An 18,851-nucleotide genomic window follows, 5' to 3' on the forward strand; every position below is an offset into this window, starting at 1 on the left:
CTGGCCTGCAGACGAGCCCACAGGTGGCCCATGCAGGGGTCCCAGCCAGAACCCCCGCCCTACTCCAGCTTCGAAGGGCCTTAAGCCCAGGGCTGGGGCTGGCGGCAGGCAGGGGGCTCACCGGGGGACCCGAGGCGGGGAGCGCTCAGGAGGGGCTGTGCCACCAGCAGGGGCAGGAATGCAGAGGAGCAGGCGGGTAGGGCCGGGCTTGGGGCGCACCGGCTGGGCCTGATTCGGGGGCCCTGGAGGGAGGCCCCTGCCCTGGCTGGTGGGCCTGGGGGATGTGTGACGGGCAGTGGATCTGAGTCCTGCTGGGTCACGGGCAGAGCTGGCTCAGGCCTGGGTCCCGGGGGGAGAAGCAGAGGCGGGGCTCTCTCTGGAAGAACGTGAGGAGGCCGCCCGCTGGTCCGTCCCGTCGGCGCCGCCGTCATCGTGCTCCCACCGTTGCTGGCTGTGGACTCAAGGCCACTCTCTGGTTTGAGCGTTTTAGGTCACTCCAGCTTTCTCCGGCTGTGAACTGTGCGGCACACAGACTGCCTGGTAGTTAACGGGGAGGTTAAGGCCAGGCTGCCCTCCCCCCAGCCCAGGAAGCAGACCCCAAGGCCTGTTAAGTGTCCCCGTGGGCGCAAGGTGGACGCTTGGGTACCTGGTGCGTCGTCTGACAGATCTTTTTGCACGTGTTAAATATTTCATAATTTTAAAAACATTTTTAAGGTAAAAACCTTAGGAGGCACAGAGGTGTAAATGAGATCCTGAGGGCCCAGCAGTGACACTGTCCGCCCAGGGTGGGTCAAGGTCAGTGGGCAGCCCGGGCTTCCCCAACCTCCTTTGTGAAATGGGAAAGTGGAGGTGCCCGGGGCAGCCGCGCCCACACTGCCCAGGAGCGGCGCCGGGCTGGCCCGAGGGCGACTCCGCGTGGCCAGGACAGAAATCGCGCCTTCCCGACCTTCCTTCAAAAGTGGTAACTTGCTGTGAGTCCTGCAAGGAACCACCACCCTCTCCTGTGCGCGCTGTCCAGCGGCCGAGAGCCTGAGGGCGGGATGGAGCAGGGAAATGTGAGGCCTGGGGTGGGGGAGGGGTGCGCCCCCTAGAAATAGAGCCGGGTGGGGAGATGAAAACAGAGCCTGACGTGTGGGAGTGGGGGCCACGGAAGCCCACCACGCCTGACTCCCGAGTAAAGGCATGAAGAAAATGAGGGGCTGGCGGCTCAGACAGAGAAGCAGCCGATACAGGGGCCTGGGCAGAGAGCAGGGCTCCGCACTGGGGCTGCGGGGCGGGGAGGGCAGAGGGGCTGAGAGGCTGAGAGGTGGAGGCTGGCGTTGTTCAGGCAGGGCCGCCGTGGCCGGTGCAGACCGGGCAGCAGCGAGGAACCTGACAGCCCTGGGGGACGAGGACCAGGATGCGGCAGCGAAGACCCGAGAAGTCAGGTTCCAGGGGCACCTGGAAGGCAGAGCTGGTGGGCCCGACATCACGGGCATCACTACCGCGGCATGTTTAGAGAGAGTTCCAGAAGACGGGAGGGCGGGTGCTCAACCAAAGGGCCCTGGAGCCATCGTGCGGGGTTGGTGGGGGCCGAGCCTCGGGCTCCCGGCTCCCCCGTGGCGTTGCGGCTGAGCGAGCTCGCCAGACTGTTTCTGAGGTGTGCGGTACAGCAGCCGGCCTAACGTTGCGCGTGTATTACATATGCTGTGACGCCTAAAAAACACCTTTCAGGGAAAGACACCGTAGACACAAAACGTGTGAGAAGTGAACTGGTGACAGGGAGCTTCCATAAAACTAACTTAGAGGTTCAGCCAGAACACAGAGTTTGTTTAGCTCAAAGTTGTGATTAAATTCAGGTAGTAAATTAAGCAAAGCAGATTGCAATTGACTGAGATTAGAAATGAAGGCACGGAGAAGACGCAGGAAAGGACATGTGAGCATGTTGGGACAATGACTGGCTGCTGCCCCGAGGGCCGCCAGGCCCTCAGCACCCATAGGCCTGGGGCTCCAGGCCCCTCTGGCGGCCCTGCCGCCGCCACGGGGTTGGGGGTGGGGGGAAGCTGCCCTGGAAGGGATGTGGCTCACGCGTTGAAAGTGGTAAAAAGATGCCCAGAGAACAGGCTGGCGGAAACCCACACGATTCACAGCGATGGCCCTTGGGTGGCAGAATGGTCACTTCTGTATTGTTGGCAGTCCTAGCAACATGTTGTTCTGTACTTGGAAAAAAAATGAGAATAATGGCTCTAACAAGGTCGCCCGAGAGAGACAGGCCTGCTGCTGCGCCCCACATACGCTTGACATCCGTCCCGGTTGCCCCATCCCCTCATAGACCCTGAAAAGGACACACTTGTTAAAAGAGAGAGAAGCTCCCTCAGAGAACCAGCCAACGAGGCAGCCATGGGCCTGATCCGCCTCTTGGCCTTCAGCCCTGCTGGGCCTCACCCACCAGCAAAAGTGGAACCGTCCAGGAGAGGGTTGTTGGGAGTCCAGGGGCCAGAGCAGCTCTGGCCTCACCCCAGGGGAGGCGTGAGGACCCCAGGCCCAGATCCCACTGCCGTCCACCAGGTGTTCTGGGGGGGGGGTGTCTTTGTCCCCGCAGTGTAACAGGCCACACGGTGCGATGAAGTGGTACCTGCCCTCCGTGACCCCCACTCCACCCCTCAAGTCAGCTGAGTGGCCATCCAGGCAGAGGGCATGCCCGCAGGCCAAGGAGGGTGGGCAGGGGCAGTGCAGGGCTGGGTGGGGATGTGGCATGTCTGGACACCTTTACTGCCAGTCACCTGGACTGCCGGCCCCACCCCTAGACCCCTGGCCCCAGAGGACAGCATACCGCCCACCCCGCCCACTGGGTGCAGCCAGGCTGGGCAGCTGGCTGGTGGGTGTCGAGCCCTCTCTGGGCTCCCAGAGGAAAGCCCACCCTCCCAGGCCAGGCCCCGGGAGAGATCAAGCGTTCCTCACTGGCCCCCGCACCCCCTTCACCACTGCGAGGTCACAGCCCCAAACCCACAGGTCCTCACACGCGTGCTCACACATATGTGCGTGCACACTCATGCCCCGGGGCTCCCCCTCTCTTCCCACCGCCTGTGGCCCCGGCTCTGACCTTCTGGGCTGGGCGCTCCTCTGTGATCCACGGCTGCCTAGAGTGGAGGGGTCTCGGGATGCCCCCCAGTGTGGCCCTTAGCCTGGCAGCCAGGACAGGTCAGTCCCTTCCCCAGATCCAGGGTCTGCTCGGCCCTACCAGCCCCCTCCGGGGGTGGGGCAGGGGCAGCGAGTCCACCGGGGTGGCTTAGCTGGGGGATCCCACAGCCTTGGCCCAGCCTGGCGGCTTCTCCATCCAGGAGGGTGGGAAGGAGCCCCTGGGAGGCGCCTGGAGCCGAGAGGATGTTGGTTCCGGTTTAGGCTGCCCTTGTCCTTGGGAAGCAAGGCTCCCCCTGCTGGTCTGGGCCTCGGTTTCCTCCTCAGCAGAGCGGGGGCCAGTGCTGAGGGAAGCAGGAGGTGCCCAGTCTCAGGCTGTGCCCTCACCCGCAGCACTCTCCACCCCTCACTGACCCCCAGGTCTCTACTAAGGGGCCCTCGGTACCTGCGGGGACCCCGAGGGGCCTTGGGTCAGGGACGCCGAGCTGACCTGAGGAGCGCTGTCTGCCTGTGGGTCAGCCGGCTGGGGGCCCAGGAGACTGCCATGGGCAGCAGCCACCGAGGGGGGAAGCCTGAAGGTGACAGGTCCCTCCCCAAACCTGGGGGCCCAGCTCCCTGTGAGAAAGAGACCCCCGGCCCCTGGGTCATGGACAGCAGTGACCGTGCGGGGGCCGGGGCCTGGGGACCTGGGCCGAGCCTGGGGTCCGGACCCAGGGCCGGTGGGCAGGGCTGAGTGTGCCTGCAAGCCTGTGTGACAAGCCCAGCGGCCCAGGCTCTGGGCCAGTGGCCAGGGTGGGGCTGCCAGGTCAGCAGTCTGGAAAAAGCAGCCACAGTTCTTCCTCGGGTTGGGGGTCCCGGGAAGGCCAAGGGTGCCCTGGGAAGGGCCGTCTATGCCGTGGCCTTGGAGGGCGGAGGGCAGCTCCCATGGCCGGGCAACTGTTCCGGATCCGCCCCTGAGAGGGGAGAGAAAGTATCCAGAAGCTGAGATTATCTCCCCAGCAAGGGAGCTGCTCAGACACAACCTTGAAACCCCGACGTGGAGGCTGGGGGCAGGGGGGCCCAGGTCCAGGCTTAACTCCTTGCCTTCCGTCCCGGCCCTACCTCAGAGCCTTCAGGCCCAGCCTGGCCCACGCATGGGTCCCGCCTGGGGACCCAGCACCCACAGGGGGCTTCCCACAGGTGCCCAGGGCCACCGGGGCCTCTGACCGCAGTCACGCTGGCCGCACGGCACTCCCGACCAGGCCGGGCTCGGGCTCTCGGCGCCAGAAGCCCCGAGCCCAGGAGGCCCCGGGAGCCACAGGAGTCTCGGCCCAGACCTGGTTTCCCGTCCCCCCACCTCTCCAGGCCCACGTCCTCCACAAACAGGGTGTAGGGATGCCAGATTTAGCAAATAAAAATCCAGGGCACCCAGTTAAAGTCCAGTTTCAGACAAACAACGCATAATTCTCCCCGTGGCCACGCTCCCCACGTTACTGCGTGCTCTCCACCATGAGGACCTCAGGCCGCCGGGATTTGCACCCCCTGCTCTTCAAGGGGCCTTGGAGAGGTTTCCAGCCTGAGGACACTGCTGTTCCAGTCTGTCTGCGGCAGTTCCTCTTGAGTGGACAGACACCTGGGAGTGGAATTGCCACATCACAGGGCGGACACCGCTTCAACCTGCTGACTCCAGACAGGTGGGCCATTTTCAGAGCCTCCTTTGATGGGTGGGGAAACAGGCCAGGAGAGGTGGCCTGCACAGCACAGCCCTGTGAGCTGCAACCAGGCCTCAGCCGCGCCCTGGGGAGGGGCTGCTGACCCTGCCTGGCCTGCCCCTCGGGGTGGGGAGCGCCAGTGGATAATAACCCAGGGAATGCAGGGCAGGATTGGGGTGCAGGTCAGGTTGGGGCACAGGGCAGGATTGGGGTGCAGGGCAGAGGCCGAGGTCTCTGTGTTCCGTAGGCCACTCTCTCTGGGAACCCACCAAGGGTTAATGTAGGCTACCTCCTGGTGGCTGGAAACTTTGGCCTGAGCTAGCAGACAGCTGTGGGGACCCCCCCCCCAGGAATGGAGCAATGGGAGGGAGTGAGCAGTCCTGAAGGACACCCCTTATCACTAGTCAACTCCATGCCAAGCACGTCCTCCAGGGCCGGCAAGGATACTTTCTGTCTTGTGGGCAAAGGGCGGGCCGGGCCCAGCATGTTTTGTGTTCCAGGGGCCGCTTGTGGGTGCCTCTGCACCCAGGGTTTGGCTGGACCCAGCAGGGGGCCCTGCCCCAGGTGACAAGGACCAGGACGCAGTGCCCGGGGCTGTGTGGACGCCAAAGAGTTGGCAAACAGGAAGGTTTCCCGCAGTGGGGTCCGGCCAGAGGCTGCAGAAGTGAGAGGCACCCTGTGTCCCTCGTCCGGCCACCCTGGAATCCAGCTGCTGTGTCTGCCCGGGGGGACCGTCCTCAACCACTCAGGGAGGGGGCTGGACCCGGCATGCACTGCTCCACTCAGCTCCTAGAAAAGTCTGACAGGGTCCCCTGGACGGGTCTGTGGCCAGAGCACAGGAGGGGGCAGCCGGGGGCCTGGATTCCTGCTCTGGGCTTGGGTCCCACTGAAAGCCTGAAGGGCCGCACAGCGCCTCGAGGCAGGGCGAGCACTGGGGATGCACCCATTGGGCAGCGAGCAGCCTCAGCGCCCTCTGGCTGGGGCCTTCCTGCCCTCAGCTGTGGCCGGAAGCTGGCCCTGAGTCCCCTCCTTCACCTCCAGAAGCCACAGAGCAAGCCTTCCTGGGGCTGAGACCCCAAGGGTCTGGGCCCTCCAGGGGTCCAGGTGGGCCGGATGGGATTGAAACCCGCCGTGGAAGGCAGGCCCAGCCCCTCAGTCATCTCCTCCCTCTGCCTAGCTCTACATGGCAGCCTGAGGGGGGCTCCTGGACACACAGTCTACTCCCTGCCGCCCTTGGGGAAACACAGTGGGTCCAGCCCCCTCATCCCAGCTGGCCTCCCACCCAAACCCCCCGGGCTTCTGCTGGTAGAGGGCCAGCTACCCCCACTGCCGGAGGGAAAGTGGAGGCAGGGGCTTAAGGGGGCGACGGGAGCACAGCCAGCGGCACAGCAGCGGACGGCTTGGGGTCCACACGCCGGAGATGCTGGGCTGGGGCCAGAAGGCTCAGGCTGCCGTCCCTGCCCCATCTTCTCTTTATGCCTTTCTGGATGCAAAAAGTGGTTTGTAGGGCCTCCCTGGTGGCGCAGTGGTTGAGAGTCCGCCTGCCGATGCAGGGGATACGGGTTCGTGCCCCGGTCTGGGAGGATCCCATATGCCGCGGAGCGGCTGGGCCCGTGAGCCATGGCCGCTGGGCCTGCGCGTCCGGAGCCTGTGCTCCGCAACGGGGGAGGCCACGACAGTGAGAGGCCCGCGTACCGAGAAAAAAAAAAAAAAGTGGTTTGTAATTAGCAGGCGTTGATTTTATCATCAGGACGGTAAGATTAAGAAGACAAGGGAGGCCTCCAAGGTGCTTTAGAGCAGCAGGGCCTCCCGCACCCATCACCACTCCAACTCCCTGTCTCTCTGTCTCTATCCATCTGCCTCTCGCCTCCTTCTTTCCTGCAGGCCCATCGCCCACCCACCTGAGGGGCCCAAGGTCAAGTGTGCTTCCCAAGAGCCATGGGACGCAGCTTCGAGGGGGAGGGTCAAGGGCGATGGAGGCTCAGGACGGGGCGGCCCCCGGGCTGGGGGGAGCAGGACCCCGAGTGGTTCTCCAGAGAACAGGGGCCTGAGCAGATGGCCCCCGAGACGCCACTCGAGTTGGGGCTTCACCCATCAGCCTGAGACTCAGCAGGCGGGCGCCCTTGGGCCTCTGAGCTCCCGGGGTGGGGGTGGGGGTCTTCCTCCACCAAGGGCCCCTCCCCTGCCCATCAGAGGTCAGGCTCTGACACCCCCTTTGTGGCCCCATACAGCCCAAAGGTCGGCCCGGCCCCTCCTGTCCTGGCCACCCAGGAGAGCCCTGAGCAACTGCCCACTGGCGTCTTCTGACCCTGCACCCACTGGCAGGCTGCACGGCCCCCAGAGGCCCTGGACTGCGAACAGTCTCCCCCGGCAGGGGTACCCACCGCTTCCACGCAGCCCAAGGTCTGCAGCTTCTCAGCCACACTGCTCAGCCGGGACGGGTCCAGGCCACGGTGGGCATGTGTCAGGAGGGCCTGGCATGTCCACAGGCATGGGTGGTCGCTCCCTCACCTGGCTTCCCTCACACGTCCACCTGTGCCCTCCGCCTGCCTTTACCCATCCAGGAGCCGCCCCTCAGTTGGGGTTCGATGCAACAGTCCCGAGGCTCCACTGGTCGGCTGAGAGCCCGAGGGGCTGCTGCACACACACCACACATGCATGCACAGACACACAGACACACAGACACACCAGAGCCGGTCTCAGGGCAAAGGGAGGGCAGGGTGGGGTCGCCTGTCTGGACCCTCAGGCAGGGAGGGGGACTGTCCCTGGTCCTGGAGGCACGGACCACCCCGGGGGCGGAGGGGGAGCAGAGGCTGTGGGTGCTGCATGGCAGGGGGCCCTGGGACCCAGGGGGCAGGTGTGGGACGTGATGGCCGGTCAGTTTCAGACTCGGGCCACTACCTCTGCCGTTCCCCGCAGGTCAGAAATGTTCGTGAGCAGAGTGGGGACACTCGCCCGTGTGGAGCCAGCTGCCCCTCCAGCAGGTACTGACTGCACCCACGGCCACACGCGGCGGGAGGCTGAGCTGCCCTCCTGGGGCCCCTGGGCCTGAGAGACGGGTGGCGCGCCTGTGTGGGTCTCTGTGTGCGAAGACTTGGGTCTTCGATCAGCTGTCCCCTGGGTGCCGCTCCCTCGCCTGTCCCTACAGTGTCCCCCCAAGACTGCAGAGCCCCTGCCCTTTTCCAGACAGCCTGGGGCCCTGGGGCAGAGCTGGGCACACGGCGGGCAGGTGTGCGGCCAGGCAGAGCTCCCCCACCGGATCCTCTGGACTACGGGCAGCCCCAGCCCCAGGCGGCCTCCTGAGGCAGGGGTCCTGGGGCTCCGTGGCCGGGGCAGGAGGCTGGGAGGTCGGGACGGGAGGGGAGAGGTGCCACCTCCCTGGAGGCTCTCTCTCCCTTGTGCATTCTGGGCCGTGACGCAAGCAGAGGCTCGTGGGGAGATAAGGTCCGGAGGAGGCTGCCGGCCAGGGCTGGCCCGGTCCCAGGTCCTGGCCAGCAGCCCCCGGCCCCGTGGGCCTCGCCGCCCGCTTGCTGAGGCTGGGCGCTCTGCTCAGAGCAGGTCTTTGTGCCCCAATCTCGCAGGTGCGGGGGCAGGCGGGGTCCTTGGCACAGAGCAGCCCGTGACCGCACGTGATGGCTGCTGCCCTGGGCGCCACCCGCCAAGGTCTCTGCCGCACATAAAGGGGCGCCCGGCGGCAGCAGCAGCAGAGCCCGCAGTCAGCAAGCGGCTCTCCTCCTCGCTCCCGGCCCCGCTCGCCCGCAGAGACTCCGGACCTGAGGCTGACCAGGTAAGGCCCGGCTGGCCTTCCTGCCTCCTCCTCAGCCCACCAGCCCGTCCCGCTCGCTCGCACCCACAGGACGCCTGCAGCCGCCCAGCCGAGCCGAGCCTGCAGCTTGTCCGCGCGCCTCACCTGACCCAGCATGGACCCTCCCGGACCCGCGCCCGTGCCGGCCACGCTGCTCGCTGTTCCTTTTTCCTATGCATATACTTCTTTGAGGGTCTGGCCTAAAGAGGTGTAGGGCATGGGAAAATGGGGCGCCGAGGTCCTGCTGCGCCGCAGAGCCCATTCCCCGCCACGCACCTGCCTCTGGACCTGCTTCCACGTCCCGCACGCCGGATTGGGGATGGATCCCGATGACGGAGCCACGGGGTCCTTGCCCTCCTCCATCAGGATGATGGATGAGGGGGCGGGGGCAGGGAGAGGGAGGGGTCCCCCGTCCTAGGACAAGAAGATCGGGTAACCTTCGCTTCCGTGCATGCCCCAGAGCTGTGGACAGCGTGGTCCAGGCCCTGCCCCTGCAGGAGCGTGGGAGGGGGGCTGAGCAGGGCCCTGCTCCACGGTGACTGTCACTAGGGCTGCCCTGAAAGTTACAGAAGGTGCCGGAACAGGAGCGGGGGCAGCCCGTCTGGGAACACTGCGGGGTCTGGGTCTGGGACCAGGGGGATTGGACGTGCAGAGAAGTGGGGCGGGGGAGGGCGCCAGCGGGGGCTGCCGTGGGCCTGCTCCCTCCACTTTCATCACACTTGTATTTTCCCTTCGGAAATGTCAATAAAGGTGATTTCATGTAAAGTTCAGTGTGGAAAAGCTTTGACCGCTGAAGCCTGAAAGCCAAACCTCCCTCCATCGTGTGCTTTCCTCTAGTCCGTGCTGATGGGGGCGGGGGGGGGGCAGAGGTGGGGGGCTTTCTGATAACCAGGGTCACGGGGGCAGGACACTCCCAGAGCGCTGGCGGCGCCAGGTGGGCGGGCCAGGACTCCCAGGGCTGGAGTGAGCACAGCCCGACCCCCAGCACTGCCTGGGGCACCGAACAGGGCTCATAGACACCAGGCTCCCTTTACCAGTGGTCGCCCCAGGCTCGGCAGTGGGAAGGCAGAGTGCCAGGCCCCCGAGGCCCTCCCTGCTCAGGCAGCCGCCCACCCCCACAGTGCCACTCTCCGTCCGGTCCATCCTCACCAGGGGGCTGGGGGCTGGGACCATTGAGAATATGGAAGGGAAGCAGGTATACAAAATACCCTGAGTGCATGAGGAACAGTGGCCTGATTCAGACACCTGTGTTTCCTGTGATGCAGAGAGAGGTGCCTGGCAGGCACGGCTGGATCCAGGCAGCCAGTGGCTCTGCCTTGCTCTCTACCATTATCCTCCTGTCAGCAGCTGCAGGGTATGGCTCCTGGGCCCAGGAAGGGAAACCCTTCAGAGTCACTGCAGCTGGCCGGGCATACCCTCCCCTTGGTCCCAGACTTGCCCAGCCGCAGGGTGGGGTCCCTTGTGGGTGGCTCCCTCGGCAGGTAGATAGGCCAGGAGTTCCCACCAGGAGGTCGAGCAGAGCAGACCAGTGTGTCCTGTATCAGATCTGGTTCAGCTGAGGAGCACAGAGAACAGCCTGGGGCCAGGCGGCCCTCGGGAAAGCCAGGTGACGCCCCTATAGGCCGCCAGTCGCAGGGGCCCCCCGTAAATGGTGGGGTGGGGATCACAGAGGCACTGGGTGAATGATCCTGCCCCACAAACCTCAGCATGGCTTCCCTGGGGAGGGGTTTCCCTCCACCTGCCCCCTTGTCTGTTGCAATTACGACAGCTGGGAATGAGGATCTTACCGGCCTGGGGAGGGGGCGACACGGAGCCCTCCAGCTGCAGAGGCCTGGGTGGTCCTGCCACCCCGGGAGGCTTGTTTTCCCCTCTGGTGGCCAGGAGTCCCGCGGTGCGGCCCTGGTGGTCCTGACCCCTGGACAGCAATGGTCTTGGATATGACAGGTCCTCTGCCACCAGGGGCCACTGAAGTGGGAGGAGGACGGAGAATCTGTGCAGTCATGGGGGGGAGGTGCTCCCACACCCTTAAGGGGGCTTGGCAGTGCCGCGTCTGTTCTGCAAGCCCCTTGGCTATGGGGCCTGTGCGGGTGGCCTGGCTGAGAGCACCCATTCTTGACCCACAACCAGGCATCATGACACCTGGGCACCAAGAATTGGGTGGCTCAGAACTGGGTGGGGGGCGGGGGGGCGGAGGGATGTGCTTGGCCCTGGGAAGGGGAGGGGCCGACACCCAAGCAGCCCCACCCAGCACCTCCTATGACAACTGCAGACAGAAAAGTTTAGAGCAAGACAGACAGCCCGGAGACCCCACCAGCTGGTTCTGCTGTAAATATTTTGGCCTATGTACCTTATCGTATGGATTTGGAACCTTCTGCATATAAGTTTCAGGCATGAGGCCCTGTAGTCTGTCACCAGGTCTTGCTCCCACACCAGAGGAGGTGGACCTGGCAGAGCCATGGGCTCTCCCATCTTCACCCGGTTCCTGCTCAAGGCCGGCTGCCCCAGCCAGTGTCCACTGCAAAGTCCCTGTTGCCCTAAACTGGGATTTAGACTGTTCTGCCCAGTCCCTGCCAGTGGCTGAGGCTCTAACACGCCTGTCTGAGCAGCAGAACGGAAGGAGGGCTTGGGAAGCACCACCAGTCGCTGCTGGTCATGACAGCCGTGGGGTAGAGAGGACCAGGTAAGTGGGCACTGCTGCCCAGAAGTGGGGGGAGGTTGCAGACAAGTGACACCCAAAGCCCTGGGAGCGGGGGCGACAGCACTCAGGCAAAAGACACACAGACACAGAGACACACACACAAAGAGGTGCACACACACACATATCACGGGACACAGAGGCTGAGGATCGCTCAGCTTCCCCTGATCCACTGGGTAGCCTGGAAGGAACAAGACAAGCTAGACACTGGCTAAGATTTTAGGGTCGAGAGAGAATCCAGGCAGGCATTTCTGAACCAGAGGTTAAAACAGCTGAAACCACACAAACCTGTACCTGTTTAAGCAAATCCCGATCCCACAAGAGACCTTGAATAAACGGCGCCACACAGTCGTAAAAGCCCCACCTCTGTAAAGGAAGCCACAGTCTCGATGAGTAGTAAGGCCCACATCGTGCTGCTGTGGAACTTGGTCAAAACCCCAAAGGCTCCAACTGGCCTTCGGCAGCTGCCTCCACCCTGGCCGGGCTCTATCCTCCGACACCCAGGCTTCTGCTTCTTGCGCGGAGGCTTTCTGCTCAGAACCCACCCTCCACAGCGGGCGGGAGGTCCCCGGGTCTCCGCCCTGGCCCTGCGGTGCCTTCCTGCCGGGCAGGCCCCAGGGCGCACCCTCCCCCTCCCAGCTGTGCCCCACTGCCCTTCCCCGGTCACCTGCCTCTTCCTCAAGCTCTCCTACTCTCCCCCAAAGCACTCCTGTAATGAATACGAAGTGATCCTGTACTGAATACCCAGGTCCTCTCTGAACTGGCCCTTCACCGCGGTATCCGGGCATCATCCCCACGCCCCGGCTCGCCCGCCCACTGTCACCCATGTGGCGCAGACACCCTCTGAGTGCCGTGTCGGAACCCTCCGGGAAGTCTGCACCCATGGCTCTTTCCTCCAGCGATGAGGCAGCTTCCAGGCGCGCCTCGGGCAGGGAGGGGGCCTCTCTCTCCTGCTCTGGGGGCACAGTCCTGCAGGCGAGGACAGCTCAGGGGGCGCAGGCCAGAAGCTGCGTGGGTCCTTCCTCAGCAAAGGGAGAGCAGGGCAGCCCAGGGAGCAGTCCCTGGCTCACACGCGCTCTGGAAGCTACCATCAGTTCCTTTCCAGTTTCCAGCTTTGGGGTCATTGTTAACGTGGAATTCAAACACCAAGGTGAGAAGCACCTTCACTTCCTCCTAATCCTGCCGGTTTCCATTTTCATGCACAAAGCTTGGAAGCACATAGCATAAGAATCCGACTTTATTTACCCTAACTGGAAACCTTCTATTGAATAAGTTACCCTTAGTTATCCACAAGGAAGGGTAGCCATTACCCACGTGTGAGCGCCTGGCGCAGCACAGTCCACTTTGGCCTTTGACTGTTTGCTGACCCATCACTTCCTAAACCAACCCTTTGGCAACTTTCAGGTATGAAGTGGCTCTGAAATGCCTTCAACTGTAAACCCTCCGCAGTCCTAAGGCCGGAAGGTTCCAGGTGCCACTGGCCTCAGGCCCACACAGGGGATCACCGTGTCTCTGCAGGTAGATGCCAGACACAGCTCTGCACGGAGGCCCAGTGTCTGATAGGCCTGAGCTGCAGGCTTCTGGGCAGCCACACGTCCTTAAAAGGCATGCTGGGTCTCTGGCGGGGCGCAGAGGCGCAGGCTCCCCAGGGCAAAGCTGGGCTCAGCACGTGCACCGGGCTCCCGGCGTCTGGGGGGCTGCCTGCCGCACGAGGCCCACGCGGACGCCCGAGAGGCTGGTTCCGCTAGGGAGGGACCCCAGAAGGAGCCCAGAGGCTGGGCCAGAGCCGGGGGCCCAGGCAAGGATGCCCATGTGTACAGCAGTTGCAGGCCGCACGCAGCCCAGGGCAGAGGGTGGGGGGTCAGAGCGCCAGGGGCGCACGGAGTGCTGTGGGGAAGGGCGCGCTCAGCTGGGAGTCCTGCAGATGGCGTTTGTGTTTCACGCGGCGATTCTGAAACCAGGTGAGCAGGGCAACGACGGGTCACCCCCCTACCCGGCCAGTCCCCTCACCTGCACTTCCGGAGAGCTGCATCTCCCGGGCCAGCCTCTGGTGCTCCAGCGGGCCCAGGGAGCGGCGGTGCCGGAAGGAGCACTCCAGGGCGCTGACCTGCTCCGCCGTGGAGGCTGTGCACACACGGGGAGCCCGAGCGCCCTCTGCCTCCTGGCTCAGCCCTGAGGGAGGACGGGAGGGCACCCAGTCCGTGTGGTTGAAAGTGCTGCCTGGGGGGACAGGGACCCCCCCCGGGATGTGCCACCAGCTGTGACCGCAGAGGGTGCTGGCGGCGGGGCCTCAGGAGAGCAGCCCGCCCTCCAGCCTCCCGCTAGGCCAAGGCGACACCCCTCCTCACCTTCAACTTGAGTGTGGAGGGGGTCCAGAGGCGTGGATGTCGAAGAGGATGATGGGGTAGACAGCAATCCTGTTACCGGCCCCTCACCCGCTGCCCAGTGCTCCCTTCCAGAAACCAGTTTCTTTCACCCGCAAACAAGGAACTCCAACTCACGGGGCGGGGTGGGGGGTGCAATGGGGGCTGGCGGAGCCCACCCTTGGCAAAAGCCTGCGGTCTGGGAAAGCCTCCCATGGACTCCCCGTGTACCCAGGCTCTGTCTCCTGCAGGTCTGTTCTCTGATTTCTAATTATGAGATAGGGCAGCACTAAGAATCCCCATGAGGTGAAGATGTCTCCATGGTCATTATTTAAACTTTTTAAAAAATGCAAACTTACAGATAATACCAGCCCCACTTTTGGCCACGCAGGACTTGACACCTAAGAGCAGTGATTAAGTCACAAACACTAAAACACGGACTAAGAAAGCCCCCTCCGCCAACGACAAAGCGTTCCGTCAAGTTTGGAAACCACGGGAAGCTCACAAGGACGGAACCACAGTGGGCTCCGGGTCGTCCTGTCCCTAAGCAACCTTGCAGGACTCCAGGTGGCCAGCGACAGGCCACAGTCTGGATGCCGAACGAAGGCACCCGGCTTTGCAGGAGGAGCCATGGGGAGCCCTGCAGGAGAAGCCGTGGGGAGCTCTGCAGGAGGAGCCACGGGGAGCCCCCCGGACGGAGCAGGTTCGTGACCTACAAGGTACACTTACCTGTGACCCTCTCGCAGAAGTGGGGCCCCAAGGACAGAGCTTGAAGGCCACGTGCTACCGAGTGCTAAGGTGGGCATCCTGGCTCAGAGAGGGTGGGGGCAGCCCCTCCAGGGCGGTGGGGGAAGAGAAGTTCCAAGGGGTCTGAGCAGGGAAGACCGCCACTGTGGTTTCTGCTTCCGAGGGGAAGGGTTCACCAGCCGGAGGGGTCCGGCACAACCCGCAAGCCCCAGTCCTGCAAAGAATGCCCCACCTGCGGCCGGAGTACACAAATGTGTGACCCTGCTCCTGAAACCTCCCCGGCTCCCTTCCCAGCCTGGGAAGGGAGGCCCCCCCATCCCCACACCTACCAGGTGTGGGTGTCCCCAGCGCAGACACTCCTGAGGACTTCACCTCCTCCTTGCCCACAGTCTGGGGGTGGTCCCCTCTGCTGCACACCCGGGCTGGGGCAGACAGGCTCCCCCGGGAGACTTCGGCAGGGCTGGCGGTGTGCGCTGGCCCCGCGCAGCTTCTCTGGGACAGCCGGTCCCCCGAGCCAAAGCTGGAAGCTGTCTCGCAGGCACCAGGAAAGGTGGAGGAGGGAGGCATTGTTGGATGGTGCGGCCGCACTCAGGATCCGCCTCTGGACAGACGGTGGGGGCTGGGAACGGGGTGCCCCGGCCAGGCAGGAGGGCCAGGATGAGCACAGGGTCCGCCTCAGGCTTGGCAGGGCTGGGCTGCACTTATAAGCTCAGGAGGAGCGGGGTGGGTGGGAGGTGGGTTTGCAAAGAGGACCCAAATGCCCCCCACAGATAAGTAGCACCTAATTGCCTTCCATTCAGAGGCACAAAAGAAGCCATTCACACCTCCCCCGGCTCCAATATGTCTAGGGGAGGGGCGGGTCTGTGTCCCCGGTGAAGGGAGAGGTGGGAACTGAGGACTTGTAACAGCCTTTCATCTCCCCCCCACCCCCACCCGGCTGGCCTGGGCTGCAGGAAGGTGAGGACGGCCCCTTCCCACCCAGCACCCCGGCTGGGAGCCTGTCCTGTGGAGTGCTGAGCTATCTCCTCTGTCCAACTTGCCCCCGTGGGTCTGCAGTGCCAGAGGTGACAGGTGTGCACACCGAGGGGGTCAGGGGTCCGCATCACTACTCCCAGCACAGGGTGGGCTTGGACACGGCATGTCTGCTGCAGCCCGCTGTCCTGCTGGGTAGGAATGTGGGCGGGCAACTAGCCAGACAGGGTGGGGAGGGGCTGGTCAGAGAGGGTCCCTCGGGCTACGCTGGCCCTTCTCTCTCTCCACCCCCCAGCCCCTGCCCAGACCCTCTGCTGGGTTTCACTCTGGTGCCATAGGAGCTGTCTCCAGATTCGGGTGACAGGAAGAAAGGGGGTCTGCTGGCTCAGGACGTGGATGACTCCGCGTCTGGCTCCCAGGAGGAACCGAGCAGGAAGGACAGGGGAGCCACCGTGCTCCGCTGCGGGTCCCCGACCGCTTTGGGCTCCGCTGTGCTGCTGTCTCCACCCCGTGGTGGCCAGGAGGGTGCAGGGCTCCCGCGGACAGAGAAGCCCAGGCCGCACGGGCTAGCCTAGGGACAGTCACCCTGTCCGAGTCCCCTGTGCCGCCAGCGCCTCACTACTCACTGGCCCAGTCCGCGTCCCTGGCGCCAAGCTGGCCTCGGGGAAGGGGGCGGCGAGGTCTGGGGCGCCCGTGCTCCGTGGGGTGGCGGCGGGGTCAGCGGGCCCTCTCCTCCAACCTTGGCCAGACCCCGTCTGTCTCCTCCACGCGGCCAGGCAGACGGACACGTGGCGCGTTGTAGACGACCGCAGGGCGCTGCTGCGGGGACCCGCTGGCGGGAGCTGCGCCCCCCGGAGCGCGGGCTCTGAGTCAGCGCGGCGCCCCCGGCGGCCGAACTCGGCCCCCAGCCGGCCGCAGGGCTTCCGAGCGGTCGGGTCGAGCACGCAGCCTGGACTCCCAGGGGCGCCGGCGCCAGTTTGGGCGGGATACCGAGGCCGCCCCCGCTCCCGCCCCGCGGACATCAAAGGCCCCACGGGCCTCGCCTTGGGATTACCCAACTCCGCCCTCGAGCCTCTCGGGCTGGGGAGGGGCCGGTGAGGTGGGAGCCTGGCACACCGGGGAAGAGCCGGGGTCGCGGACCCCGCGTCTTCCTCCCGACCCCGGGCCAGCCCAGTTCGGTCACCGGACCCTGAGGGGTGAGGCTGGGGATTTAACTCACTCGCCGTGTGTCGCGCGGGGTGTCTTGTAAGATTACTGCACGGTGTCCTGGAAGTCGCGTGTCCCCGGGGCTGCTCCAAGGACGCCCGGGGGCAGGCTTCTAAGTGCCGCCGCGACAGTGTCTGTTCCGCTACCAGCGACAGCGGCCGAGCTGGGGGGACTCGGGGGCGGGTACGCGGAGCCCCTCCGGGTGGAGGCGGGGCGGTGCCTCCCCAGCGCGGCAAAGAGAAGCAAACCCCAACCCCACGACCGCTGCAGCTGCACAGAACGGGCGGGACAGGCACCCTCTAGGTAACAGGGAACATTTGTTGGGAATTACTGTATTTTGTGCTCAAAAGCGGTGATTTATGCAATGTCAGGCATTAACAGGTACCACGCCTTTCAAACCCCAGTTTTAGCATCTCTTCCTTTCTAATCTTTAAGGCCCGCCCCCTCGGTCTTTTGTCCACACACGGGCACCATCCTCCGCGCCCACCACCCCAGTTCTGCTGGGCGACCCCCTCCGTAATCCAGGACCCTCCTCTAATGGCCCTGCCACCTCGACTTTCCCAGCCCCTACCTGAAGCTCCCCTTCCTGAGTCCTAAGGTGACCTCACCTCCGCAGGTCAGATGGCCCCCCACCCCGAGTCCCCCGTCAGCTCCCGGCTGCTGCCTGGGCTGGTCCCCTCTCTTTCTTCAGCACTGCCGCGGGCGCAGGCCCACTCCCTCCCGACCTGGCTGGCTCGTGTCTCCTGGGGTCTAACCCTGGCTGCTCCAGTGACAGCTGTGTCACGCACGTCTGGCCTCAGCTTCCTCACTTGGCTAGGGAGCAGCGTCCAGGGGTGCTAGCCCCTGCCCCTCTCCTGGCTCTGGGACCCACCTCCCGGGTTTGCTGCCCCTCGGCAACCCCGCTGTTGCCTTCCTCGGAGACCCGGTGATTAGGCGCAGGCGTGGCCTCGGCTCTCTGCAGCTGGCCCGCCAGTACGCGCCGCAGCCGACCTCGCACCGAATCCCGCGCATGCGCGCCTCGGAGAGTCGCGTCCCTCCGGCGCGGGGCAGTGCGGGCTGGTGGAGGCGAGCGGTGAGTGGCCGCCCAGCGTCCTCGAGTCCCGTCTACACTCGGAGGCCCTGCGGCCCGACCCAACCCGCGACCAAAGTCAACTCGCCCCCTTGCAAACGGGCTCTTCCAGCAGCCCCAGCCCTGCGTCCTGGCACCTGGTCCTGGAGGTTCCGTTGCCTAAATCCTTAGACCCGCCGGGTTCTCGCCATCACGGCCTCGACTAGTCCAGGCCACCACCAGCGACAGCGGGGACGACTACGCCGAGGGAGGCCCCGCGCCTCCCAAGACCCCTTGTCCACGCCCACCCCCACCAAGAGGTGAGGCTGGTCTCGTGTGACCGCATCACTGCTCCCCTGTCCCATCTCTCTCCAACGCCCCGTGGTCTCGCGAGGTTCTCAGAGAACCAGGGCCACAGCTGTCCCCCCTCCCCCTCCCTGGCAGGTCGGCCCCTCCCCTGTCGCCACGCCCCTCCCCTAACCTCCCTCATTGAAGCCCAGAGGGCGAGTTTGTGCTTCCGGTGGCGAGAACAGAGGTGTGAGTGTGGGGGCGTGGTGGACATGACCCTACCCCAGCTGGACGGTAGTCTGGGAGAGCGCCCGGTGGGTTGCGGGTGTGATGAGGTAGAGCCGCGCACGCCCTCCCCTGGTTGGGGCAAGGGCTGCTCATGGGGGCCCCATCACATCTGTCTGGGTCTCCCTGTCGGGCGGGTGGGCGCCTCCCCTATGCCCCTTCCTTCCTAGGGGGCCAGGTAGGAGAGCTTCCTGCTGCTGCCCAAGGAACCTCAGCCCTGGACCCTGCCTCCCCCGTCCCCCTCCATCCTGCCCTCAGGCTGCAGCAGGGCAGGCCGAGTGGACAGGCAGAGGCAGGGCGCACCTCCCACCCCCCAGCCCTCACCTCCCGTCCTCAAAACCACCGCCCTGAGGCTGGTACTGTAGAGAGTATGGGGGCTGCAGCCCCCTCTGCTCACACCCTCCCCCACTGCAGCCCCCTCTGCTCACCGCCCCCCACCCCTCGCCAGGCCTCGCCTTCCCTGCTCTGGTCAGCTGCCTCAGAAGCAATCCCAGCACCGGCTGATTCCCATCGTGTCTCCCTTGGCAGGTGGGGGCTCCACCATCCTCTGGTCCCGGGAAGGCCTCTGGCAGGAGGCGCTGGGCCACGCTGCGGTGTGGCCTCGCGCGGGCAAGTTCCTCCGAAAGAAGACAGA

At 64.8% G+C, this 18,851-nt stretch overlaps 1 protein-coding gene across 1 annotated transcript; it reads right to left on the minus strand.

Annotated features, from left to right (window-relative positions):
* Window positions 1-12,484: 12,484 nt before the first annotated feature.
* On the minus strand, window positions 12,485-14,477 carry LOC132483999 (homeobox protein VENTX-like). The gene is made up of 3 exons (XM_060090038.1): window positions 14,401-14,477; window positions 13,657-13,760; window positions 12,485-13,480 (listed from the first exon to the last, which is right to left on the minus strand). Exons 1-3 carry the CDS (start codon window positions 14,475-14,477, stop codon window positions 13,290-13,292), a joined length of 372 nt encoding a protein of 123 aa, XP_059946021.1. The 3' UTR covers window positions 12,485-13,289.
* Between the last annotated feature and the right edge of the window lie 4,374 nt (window positions 14,478-18,851).

This window comes from Mesoplodon densirostris, chromosome 1, assembly GCF_025265405.1.
Source record: "Mesoplodon densirostris isolate mMesDen1 chromosome 1, mMesDen1 primary haplotype, whole genome shotgun sequence".
Classification (NCBI taxonomy): Eukaryota; Metazoa; Chordata; class Mammalia; order Artiodactyla; family Ziphiidae; genus Mesoplodon; species Mesoplodon densirostris.